A 17,307-nucleotide genomic window follows, 5' to 3' on the forward strand; every position below is an offset into this window, starting at 1 on the left:
TTCCCTTAGCAATCACCTAGCAACTTGCTGCTTTTTAAATCTTTTTAGACAATTTAAAATTTACAACACTATATGAAAATCTGTATAGAAAGAATGGACTTATTTTATTATGACTCACAAGTTTACACAAATTTTTAAAAATATACTGCTTTGGATTTATTCATATATACAGCTAAAGCTCTCTCAGACCTATCAATCAATTTAGCTTATAATACATTAAAAATGAAAAAAAAAAAAAACCAAAATTGCATTTTCTTGTCTTAAAACAACCTCAAACATTAAACATTGAGAACCCCAAAGAACTTTTTTATGTGGTTCAGAGTCATCAAAATTTATAAGATTGAGAAGTATTTTAAATTATATGTATTAATTCATTTTAAAATAAAAAATCCATCATGTATTAAGATTAAAACATATTATAAAAACATATTCATATATGTATTATACATATGTAATATACATATCATTTTATGAAAATGACCTTTATTAATGTAGGACTTTATGGCATCACATTTACAGGAGACAGGAAAAGAATACAGAGATAGCAAAATATGTTTAGAAGAGATAGCAAAAACTTATTGAAGGAAAGTATGTCTTGTTTCCTGCCAGGTAAATGAGTACTTACTCCTATTTGAAACCAGAATGCTCAGTAGAACAGAGATACTCAAACTGAAAGAAAAATTTAGTGAGAGCCAGCACTGAATTTTCTAATCTACTATTGCATTAAAAGCACTGCAGTATATTGTTTTGGTTGAAGTATATAAAGAAAATTCAACCTTACATAGATAAATATTTTGAAAAGGGAGATATATTTTCATAGATTTTTAGGTAAGCATGCATGTTTTTTATTATACCAAAACTTGACATTGTGGTAAAGTGTAGTTGTAATGTGGAATCTGAAACCCTATCAATGAAGTCTTTGCACTGTTACATTAAAAATTCATTAGTCTATCTGGCACTATGAATGGATCATTTACCCATTCTGTAGTGTCCTGCACTTTTCATTTAGAAAATGTTAAGTGAGTTATGTAGCTTCTCAAGTGTTGAAACATTTCATTATGCAATATAAGAAAAAAATTTCAGACAAGTCTTAAAATACTGGGAAGCTATTGTGATCCTGATGGAAAATGCAAGTTTTTTAGAATTCTAACTTTTGTTTGAAAGTTCAAATTTTACCATTAGCAAGAGATACTGTCAGGTGTTTTCTCTGATATCATTGCTCATATTCATTTTTAGTAAAATGTCTGCCAAATGCCCTAAAGTGAATAACCACAAGCTGTCAGTCATTCTTCCAAATAAAATTGCTGTTGCATGAAAAAAGTGGTTAGTTTAGCATGCAACTCGGTCTTGCAGTGCTTTTCCACAAGACAATATGCCATAAAAGTGCTTTATGCATAGTTCTCAGAATACTAGAAAAACCTTGCATGAACAGTTGAGATTTAATATAATCAATTTTGTTGTTTCAACAAGATCATTTTGAAATGAAACGGACTTGTCAAAAAATTTACCGCAAATATGTGCTGGTGAAGAAAGTAACATATAGCTAGGTACCATTGTCTTGTTCCCTGCTAAGGCACTGACAGTTGTAATCATCGGTGCAACATCAGTGCAAATCTCAACACAGTGAAAAAGTCTGTTAAAATAAAAATTCATCGATCTAGCTTGCATTTGAATGAATCTTTTACCAATGGGTCTGATGATGATGATAGTTTTGAATTTGTATACCTCTGAAGAGGTCTTAGGACCTCCGGCAGTCCACAGACTACACTTTGAGAAACACCGTCCTTAAACCAATAAATAGTCTTTCTATCATTACTCGAAAGGGCTATTTAATGTCCTCTCAAGTACATGTATCATCATTTAACCATTATCCTATTATTAGACATTTCAGTTATATAATTTTTCATTACTACAAGTAATTTGTGATAAGCTTCTTTCTACATAAATCTTTGTCATCCTCTCTACTTATTTCCTAAAGATTGACTCCTAGTAATTTTGCCAGGTCAAAGAAGATTTTCAAAGTGCTACCAAATATATTTCCAAAGGGAGTCCAGCTCTGCATCTGGTTCCTGTTAGGCAGTTGTGAATGTGCTAACACTACACTCAGATGAGGAGAAGCCAAGTAGAGACTATGCTCACATTGGCAGCATGGGGGGTCTCCCTAAGGTTAAGTTACAGGAACCTGGGTCAGCTTTATACACACTAATTGCATCCATATTCCTGGGCATGTTCCTTTTTAGGCTCTCTGCCACAGCAAGACTGCATTAAACAGTGACAGGTTTTGTAGTCAGTGATATTTATTTCCTGCCCGAAAAGAGTAGGAGAAAAATATGGCAGCTGCTGTGTCATGTGAATGAGTTTAGCAAAATTCAGTGTCCCAGTTGTTTGGTTTTGTGACCCCAGATGATTAATCCTTTCCTCTCCTTTTTGTGGCATTTCTGGTTATGTTTGCAAACCCAATCCTTTCTGAACTTTTTCACCCAAACATTTGGTTCAGCTTGTTCCTTAAGGACTTGGAAATGAAAACTTGAGTCATGGACATGCCCCCCTAATTTATCCCTGCTTTATTAAAGTTGGCTTTTTTTTTCTCCTTCCCAGATTTACTTCTAAAACAAAACAAAACAAAACTCAGTATCTTGCTAGAAATAGAGACTCATATATAGCTAAATATGTCCTGATTTTTTCCCCTTTTTTAGCAGTATTATATAATATTATACAGTGTGTATTTAATATATTTATATATATTTTATATATGTGTATGTTTATATATATACACACACAAAATACTATATAATACTGCTAAAATATATAAAATACATATATAAAACATACATATATATAAAAAAATACATACCAGACTATATAGTATTCTACAGGAGTATACATTCAATGATAAAAGGTGATTTGATAGACTCAATTTATTCTTACAATGCCTCATGATGTTATGTGATTTTATTCTACCTATAGGTTGTTATAACAGATTTAATGTTTGCTCTGTAATTACCTACTACAAATTGTAATCTTTTTATTAATTGTAATCTGTTGGCTTTTTTTATAATACACACAAACATATGAAAATGCTCCCGAAATCAAATTCTCTGAGGCACTGTTGTGCTTCAAGGGTTCCATAAAATTCATCCCCCTCCTTGCGACCACGTTCTCCGAGATTTTATTGAGGCACACTTTATCACTGATATTTTGAACTGCCCTGGGGACTTGTTGCTCTTTTAGCCTACATTGCACTGAGTTGTAGTGCACGTTACCTATGTAACTGATTGTCCTACTTACATTTAAATTTAAGAATCTTAAAGTCAAAGCTGTATCCTTCATTTAGTAAATATATAGACTCTCAATTCATGTACTGTCCCATTTCACTATCTCTGGTTCTATTTTCCAGTCCTCACAATTCCCTTCTTGAACTTCCTACCTACTTCTTATTTAATTTATATTTTTCTATTGTACTTATCTTTGCAAGCTGAAAGACACAAAAAGAACAAAATAAGGTCTAAATTTTATAATTTGTAATAATTCTCCTTAAAAAAGTTTTATTCAAACAGGCTAAAATCTGGACTGGAAATGAATAGAGACCAGGTATAAAATAAAACTTGTTTAAGGCTTAGAGAAAGGAAAAAAAAAAAAAGATAATATATGTGAATCATAGAGCACTGACAATTTTATAGGAAACAGTGCACCTGGGGGGGGGGGGCTCAGTCATTTAAGCATCTACCTTCCTCTAGAATTATGATCCCCAGGTCCTGGATAGAGTTCTGCATCAGGCTCCCTCCTCAGCAGGGAGTCTGCTTCTCCCTCTGCCCCTCCCCATGGTCATCCGGGCCTGCTTGCTCTCTCTCAAAAACACATTAAAAAAAAAAACCAAAAACACATAAATAAAAAAACAAAACTAAAAATAAAAGTGCATCAATCTAAAATCAGGAAGCAAAAACAAACAAACAAAATTCATTAATCTGTTTGATGGGACAGAGAAAAAAATTAGTATTACCCTGGTCAGGAAACAATCATTTCTTAAAAAAAAAAATTTCTTCTTGGGGAGCCTGAATGACTGAGACAGTTAAGCTTCTACCAAGAGCTCAGGTCATGATCCTGGGGTCCTGGGATCAAGTCCCACAATGGGCTCCTTGCTCTGTGGTGAGCCTGCTTCTCCCTCTGCCTACTGCTTCCCCTGCTCATCCTCTCCCTCGCTCTTGCTCTCTCAAATATATAAAATCTTAAAAAAAAAAAATCCATTCTTGACAAAAATATGTTTAATGAACATTAAATATAGATGAATAAAAGTGGAAACCCAGGAATACTTTATTAAGATTTTATAATATATTTTCATCTGAAAGATTAGCACACTCAGAAAGACTGAGGCATACTAACAAAGTCTTAAGACTAAGAACATTTGGAAAAAACAAATTGAAGAGTTTTAAATGACAGAGGTAGAAACAGGGAGAGTGGAATTGAGATTTACTTCTCTGGGACACCCCCGATTCATTATTGATCAGGCTAAGCAAAATTTAACGTAATGGACATGACTCCCAGAATAAATGAATTCTGTCTCCACCACTGAAATAACTGTATTTCATAATTTAGATGTATCCTTTAAAAAAAAAAAGTCACATGTACTTTTACAGTTAGAAAATATTTTTCCCTAATAGTAACAAATCAAATACTTCGTAGCCTGAAAATTCATTTCAAGATTCTTATATTTATACATGGATGTTTCATACCTCTCATTTTTCAGAGATACATGAGATATTAGAAACTCAGACCTCTACTTTTCAAATACTGTAAAATAAGTTATTTGTACTAAATTGTTTTTTTGCCAATCATATGACTTTTTCAGTTTCTAGGTAATAGAGAGAGAGAGAAGGGCCACACTGATTCTTTTCCTCTAGTCTTCATGGAAGCCCCAAGCTATTCATCTAGCTGGCACTTAATCCACTGGAAAAAAAAAAAAAATGGAAAGAGACAGAGAGCAGAAGTAGGCTCCTGGCCCACTTAAAGTCTTGTGCTAAGTGAAACAGAAAGCTAGATACAAATGTGGCTCCCTGATAGCAAAAATTATTATCTTTTCTCTGTGGGAACTTATGAAGTATATTGGTGGAAGTGGGCATGAGAGAACAGGACAGAAAGCAGGTTAGTGGATTTTGTTCCATCATAAATGCTTCGGACCATATACATTAAGTTATTCTTTCCATAAGTAGTCAGTTGATTCCTACTGCATTAGGTACTGTGATAAAGAGAAGAATAACTAGATTTGGTCTTTCTCCTCCAGAAGACTCACGGTCTAGTATGGGAATAGTCTCAGTTGCCCTATCTGTAAAATAGACATGAACAAAATGATTGCAAAGGTCCTTGTGAGCTCTAAATGTGTAAGTTGATATTAAAAAATAAAAAAGTACTGCAGTGATTATTATTACTAATTTGATACTTATTATTTTTCTTTATCCTAATATCCCTTATCATACCCAGGCTTTGTGGCCAGGAGAAAGAAGTAAAAAGTTTAAAAAAAAGACAGTTGACAGAAGGAGGAAAGAATAAGAAAAGAAGGTAAAGAGAATTGCATTCAACTATTACCAGGCATCTACTTGTGGTAGGCATTGTATATACATATAATTTCATCCAAGCGACAGAAGTCCATCAGCTGGGGCGCCTGGGTGGCTCAGTGGGTTAAGCCTCTGCCGTCAGCTCAGGTCATGATCTTGGGGTCCTGGGATTGAGCCCCGCATCGGGCTCTCTGCTCAGCAGGGAGCCTGCTTCCCCTTCTCTCTCTGCCTGCTGCTCTGCCTACTTGTGATCTCTCTTTCTCTGTGAGTCAAATAAATAAACTAAATTAAAAAAAAAAAAAAAAAAAGTCCATTAGCTGCCACCCTCCAAAAGTTCTAGAGGCAGGAACCATATACTGATCAACTTTGTAAGTCCAAGACCTAACAGAATGTTTTAGTACATAGTTTGTATCCTAGAATTATTGGATATATTTAAATAATTATAAAAGATGATAACATCAGCAATATTCTATCATTCTGCGATCTTAAGAAATGAGTCATCGCTTTGTAAAGCATCATTATCCTTCATGCAAGTAACTCGGAACAATCATTTCTTGAATTTTAGAATATCCTTCAACATTTAGAAACAATATATACAGATCATTTCATTAGTGGAAGCATGAGAAAATATTCACACACAAACACACACACACGAAAAGCAATATTTTTTGATAAATTATCATGTTCATCCCTTCGAATCACCTTGGTAACTGCATTATGATTACCTCAGTTTCAGAGATGACAGTTCTCCATACTTTTTATTTATTTATTTATTTATTTATTTTAAAGATTCATTTATTTATTTATTTGACAGACAGAGACTACAAGTAGGCAGAGAAGCAGGCAGAGAGAGAGGAGAAAGCAGGCTCCCCGCTGAGCAGAGAGCCCGACGCGGGGCTCAATCCCAGGACCCTGGGATCATGACCTGAGCCGAAGGCAGAGGCTTAACCCACTGAGCCACCCAGGTGCCCCAGTTCTCCATACTTTTTAGCATACAGGTTTTTACAATAGAATTTTATAATTCTATAAAGTCCACCAGAATCATCACACATTGCCCTCTCAAATGGTATTTCCTTTTTTATAATTTGCACTAAAATTTTTAGCTCATTTTTCTCTGAGCGTTTTCTAAGCCTATTTTTAAATATGAGAAAAAAATTGAGACAGCTTGTTCCCCTGAGATGGTAGTGGGGATGAAGGCATTTGGTGGATTAGACTAAGAAGCCTGACCAGTTTCTCAGACACACAAAATGACATACTGTAACTTAGAGAAAAACATGTCTGTTGTTAACAAAAAGAAATTAACCCACTGATAACCAAAAGCAGCAGTTAATTTGGTAAATAAAATTAAAGGACATGCCCAACAAAACTAATTATTAAAGTGGATTATAGTTACTAATTAATAAGCTAATGATTTATGTAAACAGATGTTCATTTTGGAGTATAGACTTTTCAATAGAAACAACTCAGGCACCGTCTATCATTCTTTGTGTAATCTTCCTGATAGCCATTCTTCAACATTCAGAGTGATACTCATGTTCACTGTCACCTTTTCTTTCAACCTAAATAAAGGCTTATTCACTCAGCTAGTCTAAAGATAGTCACATTGACAATCAGAATCTATCCTAAAACTATCCAAACACTGACATATAAATTTTCATCATACACTATCATTACAATTCAGGGTTTTGTTAATGTTTTGTTTGTTTTAAAAGATTAGAGAGAGAGAGAGCAAGCACACATAATGGTAAGAGGCAGAGGGAGACAGAACCCCAAGCGGACTCCACACTGAGCATGGAGCCTGACTCAGGGCTTGATCCCAGGACCCTGAGATCATGACCTGAGCCAAAACCAAGAGTTGGATGCTTAATGTACTGTGCCACTCAGGCACCCCATAATTTAGTTTTATATTAGTAAAGGTTTTAGCCCCAAAAAGCTAGAGATAAATGTGTATATCAATAAGAAACCCTAACTAGAGCACTTGGGCAAAATAAACAAACATTGGAGTGCATGTACCTTTACGAATTAGTGTTTTTGTTTTCTTTGGGTAAACACCCAGTGGTGCAATTATTGGATCATACAGTAATTCTGTTTTTTCAGGTTTTTCAGGAACATCCATACTGTTTTTCCACAGTGGCTATACCAATCTTCATTCCCTTCAACAGTGCACAGAGTTTCCTTTTTTCTCTACATCCTCGCCAACACTTGCTAATTCTTGTGTTTTTTATTTTAGCCATTTTGAGGTAATACTTCATTGTGGTTTTAATTTGCATTTCACTGATCATGTGATACAGACCTGAAACCATTAAAGTCCTAGAAGAAAATAAAGGCAGTAATTTCTTTGACATCAGCCATAGAAACTTTTCTTTTCTAGATAGGTCTTCTCTGGCAAGGGAAACAAAATAAAATTAAGCTTATTGGCACTACACCAAAATAAAAAGCTTCTGCACAGTGAAGGAAAGCATCAACAAAACAAAAAAGCACTTACTGAATGGGAGAAGATATTTACAAATGATATAATCTGACAAGGGGTTCATATCCAACATATAAAGAGTTTATACAACTCAGCGGCAAAAAAACAATCCAATTTAAAAATGCACAGAGGACATGAATAGATATTTTTTCAAAGAAGACATACAGATGACCAACATACATGTGAAAAGATAACAATGCATTCTTAGATGAAACCGAAAGCCCAAGAAACAAAACGAAAAGAAAACTGGACTTCATCAAAAATTTTCATGTATCAAAGGATACTATAAAAATCCTAAAAGGGCAACCTACAGAATAGAAAAAAATATTTGAAATCATACATCTGATCAGAGTTTAATATCCAGAGTCTATAAAAAAACTCCTACAACTCAACAACAAAGAACCATCAAATTAAAAGCAGCAGACTTTTATAAACATTTCTTCAATAAAGATACACAAATGGCAGATAAGCCTGTGAAAAGATATGTAATTGAATGGGAACTCAGACACTCACATGTCAACATTCGTAACATCATCTACAATAGCCAAAAGGTGAAACAACTCAAGTGTCTATCATCAGATGAATGAGTAAACAAAGTGTAACATAGGCACAGAATGGAATATTACTCAGCCATAAAAATTACTGAAGTCCTTAATACATACAATATGGGTGAACCTTGACAACATTACAGTAAGTGAAATAAGCTAGACACAAAAGATAAACATTGTACAATTCTACTTATGTAAAGTACCTAGAATAGGCAAATTCATAGAGACAGAAGGTAAATCAGAGGTTACCTGGGGCTAGAGAAAGAGGAGAATGGGAAACTATGGTTTAGTGGCTATGGAGTTTCTATTTCTGGTGATGAAAACATTCTGTGAATAGAGGTGATGGTTCGTAACACTGAAAATAACGAAAGCCACTGAATTATACACTGAAAAGTGGTTAAAATGTCAAATTTTATGTTACCTATATAGTCACAAGTTTTAAAAATAATAAAGTTAATGTTACTAAACAATATTTAAATGAGTAAATTTGTATGATGTGCGATAACTGAATAAAGCTGTTAAAATATACATAAATATTTACCTCAGAGTCATGTTTACTGGATGTAACAAAAATGAGTTTTTGTTTTATTCTTTTTCTTCATTGCCCATATATAGTAATTTCAGATACATATTATAAACACATGTTTTTAATCAATACTAAAACAATTGTTAGTTAATAAGCCATGAATTGAATTCCTTTAGAGTTATACATATGATCACTAAATTTAAATTGGAAATTCCCATCGGAATTATCCTAGTTTGGTAATGACATCTCTCTTTCAGCCTATTCAAAATGCCACCCTATATAGCTACTATGCATATTGGACACAGCAGGAGCTTAATAATAATTTAAGTGAACGCATGATTAAGTTATGGATGGAAAACTCATGTGATCCGTGCTGCTTTTTTCACTCTACTCCAAACTTCTAAGTCAATTCCCTGCTGATTCCTGAAGGTGGTGAGATTCTTTGAAACCTCAACTCTTTCAGAGCTATATGCCTACTGACAGATAGTGTTAAGTTAAATGTAGCATTTTTTAGACTAATATAGGCTTATCATTATACATTACAGTGTTAGAACTGGCAGAAAACTTCACAGACATTTTGTTTTCCTTATAGAAGGATCTACCATTTTAAGTAAAACTGTTTATGTCTGAATATAAAACATATATAATTGATGCATATGGAAAATTATATCATAGTACTTGAAATAGTAAATGTATGGAGTTGACACTAGAAATTTACTTAATGTAAGTATCTATTGATGATGGGTGATATTTTATACTATAAATAGGAACTACATTAAAAATTAAGCCTAACAATTCATATTTGGGGACGTATCTTTGATAGGAAAATCAGTAGTTGTGACTGCTAATAAACATAATTTAAGGAAGGACAAATTTACCACTGTTTACATCCTGCTACTCATACCATGACCCTTTCCTCTTTTACTACAACTTCACATTCTTACCTTAAGTGCAACCCTTCCTTCTTTGTGGTCACCTGATCCCCAAAGTCCCCGCCTATAGGTCTTTTTTTTTTTTTTTTTCATTCTAATAGAAAATTATTTAAGACTTAAAATCCTCTCGGAGGTGGGGGGGGGAAGTTGCTCCAATACCTGAATTTAACAGAACTAGAAAAATGATCAATTTACCTGACTTCTGCCTGCCAATCTTGGTCTAGGTCATTTGGGATTCTAGCTCCAAAGCCAAAAATAATTGTCTCACAAGATCTTTTTGTTTTCCTCGTACCTCACTTCTATCCGGTTGACTGCCAAGCCTGTCCCTTCAGTTCCTGGTTGCCTGCCTGGCCTTTGGACCATCTGTCCTCTCTAGGCCTACGGTTTAGATTTCCTCTTGCTTCCTGATTTCATGCCTGATTTCAGCTGAGATTAATTTTTCCTTTTTTAATGTTTTTAAAAAGATTTCATTTATTTATTTGACAGAGAGAGAGATCACAAGTAGGCAGAGAGACAGGCAGAGAGAGAGGGGGAAGCAGGCTCCCTGCTGAGCAGAGAGCCGGATGCGGGGCTCAATCCCAGGACCCTGAGATCATGACCTGAGCCAAAGGCAGAGGCTTAACCCACTGAGCCACCCAGGCACCCTGAGATTAATTTTTCTGAGTGGTGTCTGCATTCGTCTGATCTTTGTCTAGTTCCTAGTTTCCATTTTGTTTTGTTACTCCCTACCTTGATGTTCAGTCTCTCCTGTGCCAGCCTTTGTTTTGGCATTGTGACATACTCTGAAATTTCCGTTCAACTCCCTGTCTAGTCTCAACTCTAAAAGCAACACTGCCTAGGCCTGCACCTAACTGTATCATTTACTGAGCTTACCACTCTGAGAAGTTTACATTGACTACTAGTCCTGGAGGAAGGAAAGGCAAAGAATAAAATACCACTTATTCAACCTAACTGTAGCAAATCCCAAGTACTCACTGTAGTTAAGGAATTAACAGATACTTGTTGCATCATTTAATAGTGTATCTATGACTTTTTTTCCCAATGATAACCCACAAATATAGCTGAGATATATATATACCTCCCTATGGATTGATACCCAAAATGTAGACTCAATGAGGGTCAGCTAGTTAAGCTATTGAATATTTAAGCCAATTTTACAGATATAGTGGAGATTAGGAAGCTCTGAAGACTGAATCCACAGAAAGGACACATTGCCAGCCAAACACAATTACCCAGAATAGGCTGTTGGACTATGTGTTTTGGTAGATGACAATAAGAAGTCATTAACTGAAGATTTCTTTTCAAAAAACAAGTTAGTTTCCTCTTTAGTGCCTTTTCCCTTAGGATTTAAGGGTATATGATTGACAGACTTATGGTCATTATACCCTGATTAGGCAAAAATACTCAGGTGTTACTATATTTTTTTCCTTCTAGCTGTCCTCAAGACACTGGCAATCATCCTACAATTGGTCTTCCGTTCTCCATTATGCTTGTGTGTGTGCATATATGGGACCATTCTGTATATCTTTAACGGGGTGTATTTAGTTATCTGGTTATATTTTTTGTTACCCTTGTGGGCATTTTTTATTCTCAACAGTTGTGACCAAGTATTCCAAGGCTTGTTATCTTCTTTTTTTTTTTTTTTTTTTTTTTAAAGATTTTATTTATTTATTTGACAGACAGAGATCACAAGTAGGCAGAGAGGCAGGCAGAGAGAGAGGGAGAAGCAGGCTTCCTGCTGAGCAGAGAGCCCGATGTGGGGCTCGATCCCAGGACCCCGGGATCATGACCTGAGCCGAAGACAGAGGCTTTAACCCACTGAGCCACCCAGGCGCCCCCCAAGGCTTGTTATCTTCTAATAAGTCTGTGGACTCTTAAGTAATTAAGTAAACCACAAAAAGAAAATGATCATTTAGGAGTTCAGTTAATCAGAGTATATTAGCAGATCTAGACCAACATGTGAGATTATCAAGGACATGTCTCTTTATGATTCATTTAAAGGAAACACTAACATTAAGAACTCTTCAAAAATTTGCTATTTAAAATGTTAAAGAATGACTCATTGCTATAGATTTTTATGACAAACACTGTCACTAAAAATAGTCCTCAGGATTTGGTGGTTTGGCACTTTTGAAGTCTAAGGTAGCCTTTCCGTATAGCTGGTTCTTTATAATGTTGTACCCTTTGTACTACCTGAGTAATACTTTAAGAAATCAATTTTAAGACCAATTTATGCCACTTTTTATCTCCCTGTGTTTATTTTGATTTAAACATTCAGAGGTCAGATAACATTTACTTTCAAGAATGTAGTTGCCTTAGTGTCCTGCAAAGAAAAAAAAAATAATAACTTTACTTATGGTAATACATTCATAAAACTAAATATGCTGGCTAGAATGTGTCTCTCAAAGATGTCTACCAGGTAATAACCTGGAAATGTACTGTGCTACATTTCAATAATTATTCTTTTTTTATGGTCCTGTGTGCTTTAAGGAAAACTAAAGGAAGTGTTAACTGTGCATTTGTTAATCCGGTTTATGGGAACTGGAGTGACCCAGAGAAAACAGAGGTAAGTGGTTATGGTGAACTGTATTATTTCAGAAGCAAAAATATATACACACATACACAGACACACTTACATACGCACACACACACATACACACACAGTGTTATTTGGACATGTTTCCATATCATGGCTAAGAGGAATATTTTAATGGAGTTATTTTATTGGGAATGGGAAGGGTTTTAGTCCCTCTGAATGTGTGATGAGAATTTTCCATTCCAGGACAATTCAATCTGTTTGTAAAGTCAGTTCAATGTTAAGTGGCTTTGTGGTCACTGTTCATACTCGACAAGAGCTGACAAATCTGGAAAATATCAGTTTAACCCAGAGTATTACTCAGCTACCCATAGTAACTCTTTATTGACTATTCTTTGTATTCTATTCCCAAAGACAAAAGAGAGGACAGCATTCTGTGCTGTGCTTTAAATTTAGGTGTGAGCAGTAAAGGGCTATTACCGGCTAATTTAGAAGACTAAAGGAGAAATTAAAGTGTATTACATCTTCTTGGGACTTTTTAGGGCTATTTCTTATCAGTGCACTAAGTAGACTAGAGAGAAAATGAAGTAAAATCTTTCTCATCTCTTTCTTAAGTAGATAATACGAGCATTCACTTAGGTATAAAATAGGATTAGCCATGACGCATCACTTCTTATCTGGGAAAACCTCCTTACATCTGATTTTAGCAATATTTTATCAGATTCATTCTTGTCGAGGTGAGCATATAGAAAGCTAAAGTGTTCCTTTCCCCCCATTATTTTTAAATGAAAATGATTTCTAGTAGTTTTGGAGCCTTGGTTGATATGGTTGAAGGCTGACACAACACTTAACTTCTTAATTTGTGTTTTATTCAATAATGATGTTGTACACACTTTTAGTATTATTTTGGTAGGAATGAAAACAAGAAAATATTTCCCAGCGCACAAAGAGAATTAATTTGGATGATCTGTCAAGTCAGTCAAGACACAAGAGTAAAACTTAAAATGTAGGCCCCCACTTTTCTCCTTCCCCACTTCAAATGGATAATAAATAAATAAATGGGTATTTAAGAAGCCTAAGGTATCTTTCTGGCAAAGTAGGCAGGTGTAGTACAAACCCACTTTCATTTAAGGAAAGGAAAGAAAATTTAATCTTTTTTTTTTTTAATCTTTAACATTTAGTATCTGAAAGATACAAATGATATAAGTGTTTTCAATTTGGCATTTTTATATTAATATCTTAAAATTGTAATAGTTAAAAAGCTGCTAGGAAGGTACTGTGCATCTTTTACTTTCTACTGAGAAATGGCTGCTCTGGCACACGAGTGGGGGTTCATATCAAACACCCACTTTTCAAGGTGCTTTCAAGACTATGCTATGTATGTACATGACAGTGCAATTGATGACTCTAAAGAAACTGGGAAGCAATTTCCTTTTTTCTATCCAAATAAAAAAAAATTTCCTCTTTCACATTTTTTCCCCTTTCATCAAGAATGGCTAGAAAAGAAATTCTGTCACAGTTCTTGAACTTTGTGGCTACTTTGATTTCTATTGTTTCAGAGAGAATGACGTATTAAACTAAGTGTACCTTCCCTGACTTTGTAACAGAGAAATAGATTTCTCCAAAATACTTTTCCAGAACCTCTTAGAGAAAATTCTCAAATTCTGATACAGAAATTTTAAGAATAGTATAATGAACTATCATATACCCATCTCCCAACTTCAATCATTTCAACCCATTATCATTCTTATTTCACCTCTACTACCACCCATTCCCACTACACACCAGAATGGTAGTGTTGGTTCATTTTTTTTTAAAGATTTTATTTATTTATTTTGACAGAGAGAGAGAAAGATCACAAGTAGGCAGAGAGGCAGGCAGGGCGAGGGGAGCAGGCTCCCCACTGAGCAGATAGCCTGACATGGGGCTCCATCCCAGGACCCTGAGATCATGACCTGAGCTGAAGGCAGAGGCTTTAACCCACTAAGCCACCCAGGTGCGTTTAGAGCTATTTTAGGTTCATAGCAAAACTGAGCGGAAGACACACAGAGTTCTAATGTACCCCCCCACCAACACACACAAACACATGGTCAACATCCTACAACAGAATGGTACATTTGTTACACTGACAAATCTGTATCTACCCACCATCCAGAGTCTATAGTTTACATTAGGGTTCACTCTTGGTTTTAACCAGGTTATTTTTAAACAAATCCCAGATATCATTAGGTTTCACCTGTAAAGACTTAGGTTGTAATATTAAGGGATAAAGAATTTAAAAAATATAACCACAGTATCATACCTAAACATTTAGTAATTCCTTGATGCCGTTAAATATTCAGTCAGTGTTCAACTTATCCCCACTGTCTTGTAAATAAATAGGGGGGTTATATTTATTGTTGTTGCTATATTTTTAAAATCAGGATGAATATAAGGTATATCATCCAAATTGACAGACATGTCTCCTAAGACTTTTAATCTCTAGGCTCCATTTTCTCTCTCATGTTTTCCTTGCATGTTCTTTGTTAAAGGAATCAGTGTTTGTCTTATTAGAACTTTCCAAATTTTAGGTTTGCTAATATACTCTGTAAAATATAACTCTCTCAACTAAAAGTCAGGTTTGTTTGTTTTTTTTTGTTTGTTTTGTTTAAATTGACTATGATCAATACAGCAGATTTAGAGAAACCAGGACCACAGAAAAGAGGTAGTCAAGATCCTACCACTGTATGCCCCCATTCCACCAGAGGTGAGGATAAGGCAGTGACTCTCATGCCCCAAGGGCCTAGGACATATACCAACCGTAGGCCTGTCAGCAGTGTAGGCAGTGTGGACTGTAGGTAATGGGGGGAGAGTCAGGAATGCTCTAGTTGTTACTTAAGTGGAAATCCATTAAAAACTCATTGTATTCTGCATGATCTGGAAAGAAGTCTGTTACTTTAATGCCTAAAATCCTAACCTTTTCAATGTGGTTTTTTTTTTTTTTTAGAGTTCTGTATACTCCTCCTCAAATCCATTATATGGCACAACATCAGGATCCCTGGAGACCATATCTAATCATCTAAAATAGTACCATCCAAATCCAGTATGATCTAGGGTATGTAGTTTATAGAAAATCCTACTCTGAAACCTAATAGAAACTCATCTTATGCAATAGTAAAAACAGAAGGGGTTCAGAATACTAGTGCAATTATTACATTTACAAATAAATTTTCTTACTGAATATATTACATGTTTTCATGGAATCTGAATCAGAACTTACATTCTTTGTATATTCGAATATTTTAATAAAATGTTCTACTTGAGTTTCCTGTTTTCCTTTGATTTTATCATGGTCATTTTTAAAAATTACAAATCAAACTGTTTTATATCCTGAATATAAGTGTTAAAATGCTTACTTAAATGAGATAGAGCTTAGAAATAAGAATAAGTGAATAAATTAATATACAAATTAGCAAGAATGGACAAATTACACCAGTCCTAATCCACATAATTATGAGTAAAAGTTATTTCTGCATCTTGAAAAAAAAGTGAAATTGTCATCCTAATCATGCCTTTATTCAAATAATTATTTAAGACATATCTTTATATAAATATAAAAAATAATACTGAAATATATGAGTTAAAAAGCTTTGGACTTCAAGAAACTGAAAAATCCCTATTTCAATTGTTTAAATAACGTGGCAGTTAAAATCCCTAAAATCAGGAAATTGGGAGGTAGAGCACTTTCTTTGGTTGGTTTTTGCAAAAGCTCCATGCCTTCAGCAAGGACTCTGGTTATTTATAAGTTTCAGTTCCTAGATTATGTTCTCAGGCTAGCTCCCCTACAGGTTAGAGGACAGCTTTATAAGCTGCGGCACTGTTGCATTCACAATGAAGTTCAGAGGCAGAAAAAGGGGCAATTTCTCTTATGTCACCTTTTACCAACAAAAAAACCCTTATCAGGCTGCACTCCCAGCAACAGCATTCTTACTGGCCAGGAGAGACATGGACCTCATGCCAAGCCAACCTCTTGAAAGGTGATGAGGCCACCATGGCTGGCTGACACCCTTCACTATACTCGCTAGGCTGAGAACGGATCCGTGAAGCTCACTGACAAAGACTTAAGGGTAGATACTTGAACAAAATTAGAGGATAGTTAGGATCAAGAAGGGGACATAACCATATAGCAAGCAACTATGTACATCTGCTTTAAATAATAATAAGGTGAATGTTTCCTTGCAGTCTACTGGATACAGACAAAATTACTGATCAGTAACCTGCCAGTCCTCTGTTCTTAAGGGTTTGGAGAGAAGAATAAAAGTTCATGAATCACTATCACATGATCATTTAAGACATTCCTCAATCCAATGTAAGGTCAGTTGTATACAATATAAGGTTCATTACCAACTTATTAGTGCCTTTTGTGAGACTACAGACTGGGAAAAAATATATTATTGTTCATTAACCTTCCAACAGATTAATCTCAAATTTTATCCCTGTTAATTGTTTTGAAGCCCATTAACTGCATTCTAGTTGCACTCTCTCTGATTATCTTTTCTTAACTGCTGCTTTCTCATTGAAGTCAAAATTTTTGATCCTAGAAAAATTCACACAAAAGAGGATCACTTATTCTTATTGTTGAAGTCTGGCCCCTAACATTACAGTACATATACATTTGGGGAAGCTGCACTTATTTTACCTTAAAACTGTCATTGGGGTGTCTTGGTGGTGCAGTTGGCTAAGCGTACAACTCTTGGTTTGGGCTCA

At 34.9% G+C, this 17,307-nt stretch overlaps 1 protein-coding gene across 1 annotated transcript in view; it reads left to right on the forward strand.

Annotated features, from left to right (window-relative positions):
• MALRD1 (MAM and LDL receptor class A domain containing 1) overlaps window positions 1–15,864 on the forward strand; it is a gene marked incomplete at its 5' end in the record, with an annotated part of 744,051 nt that extends 728,187 nt beyond the window's left edge. The window contains 2 exons of the mRNA XM_080810106.1: window positions 12,516–12,591; window positions 15,548–15,864. Of these exons, the coding sequence (XP_080666232.1) occupies window positions 12,516–12,591; window positions 15,548–15,628 (157 nt within the window). The 3' untranslated portion in view covers window positions 15,629–15,864. The remainder of the gene's footprint in view (window positions 1–12,515; window positions 12,592–15,547) is intronic.
• Between the last annotated feature and the right edge of the window lie 1,443 nt (window positions 15,865–17,307).

The sequence above is a fragment of the Martes martes genome (assembly GCF_963455335.1).
Source record: "Martes martes genome assembly, chromosome: 8".
NCBI lineage: Eukaryota > Metazoa > Chordata > Mammalia > Carnivora > Mustelidae > Martes > Martes martes.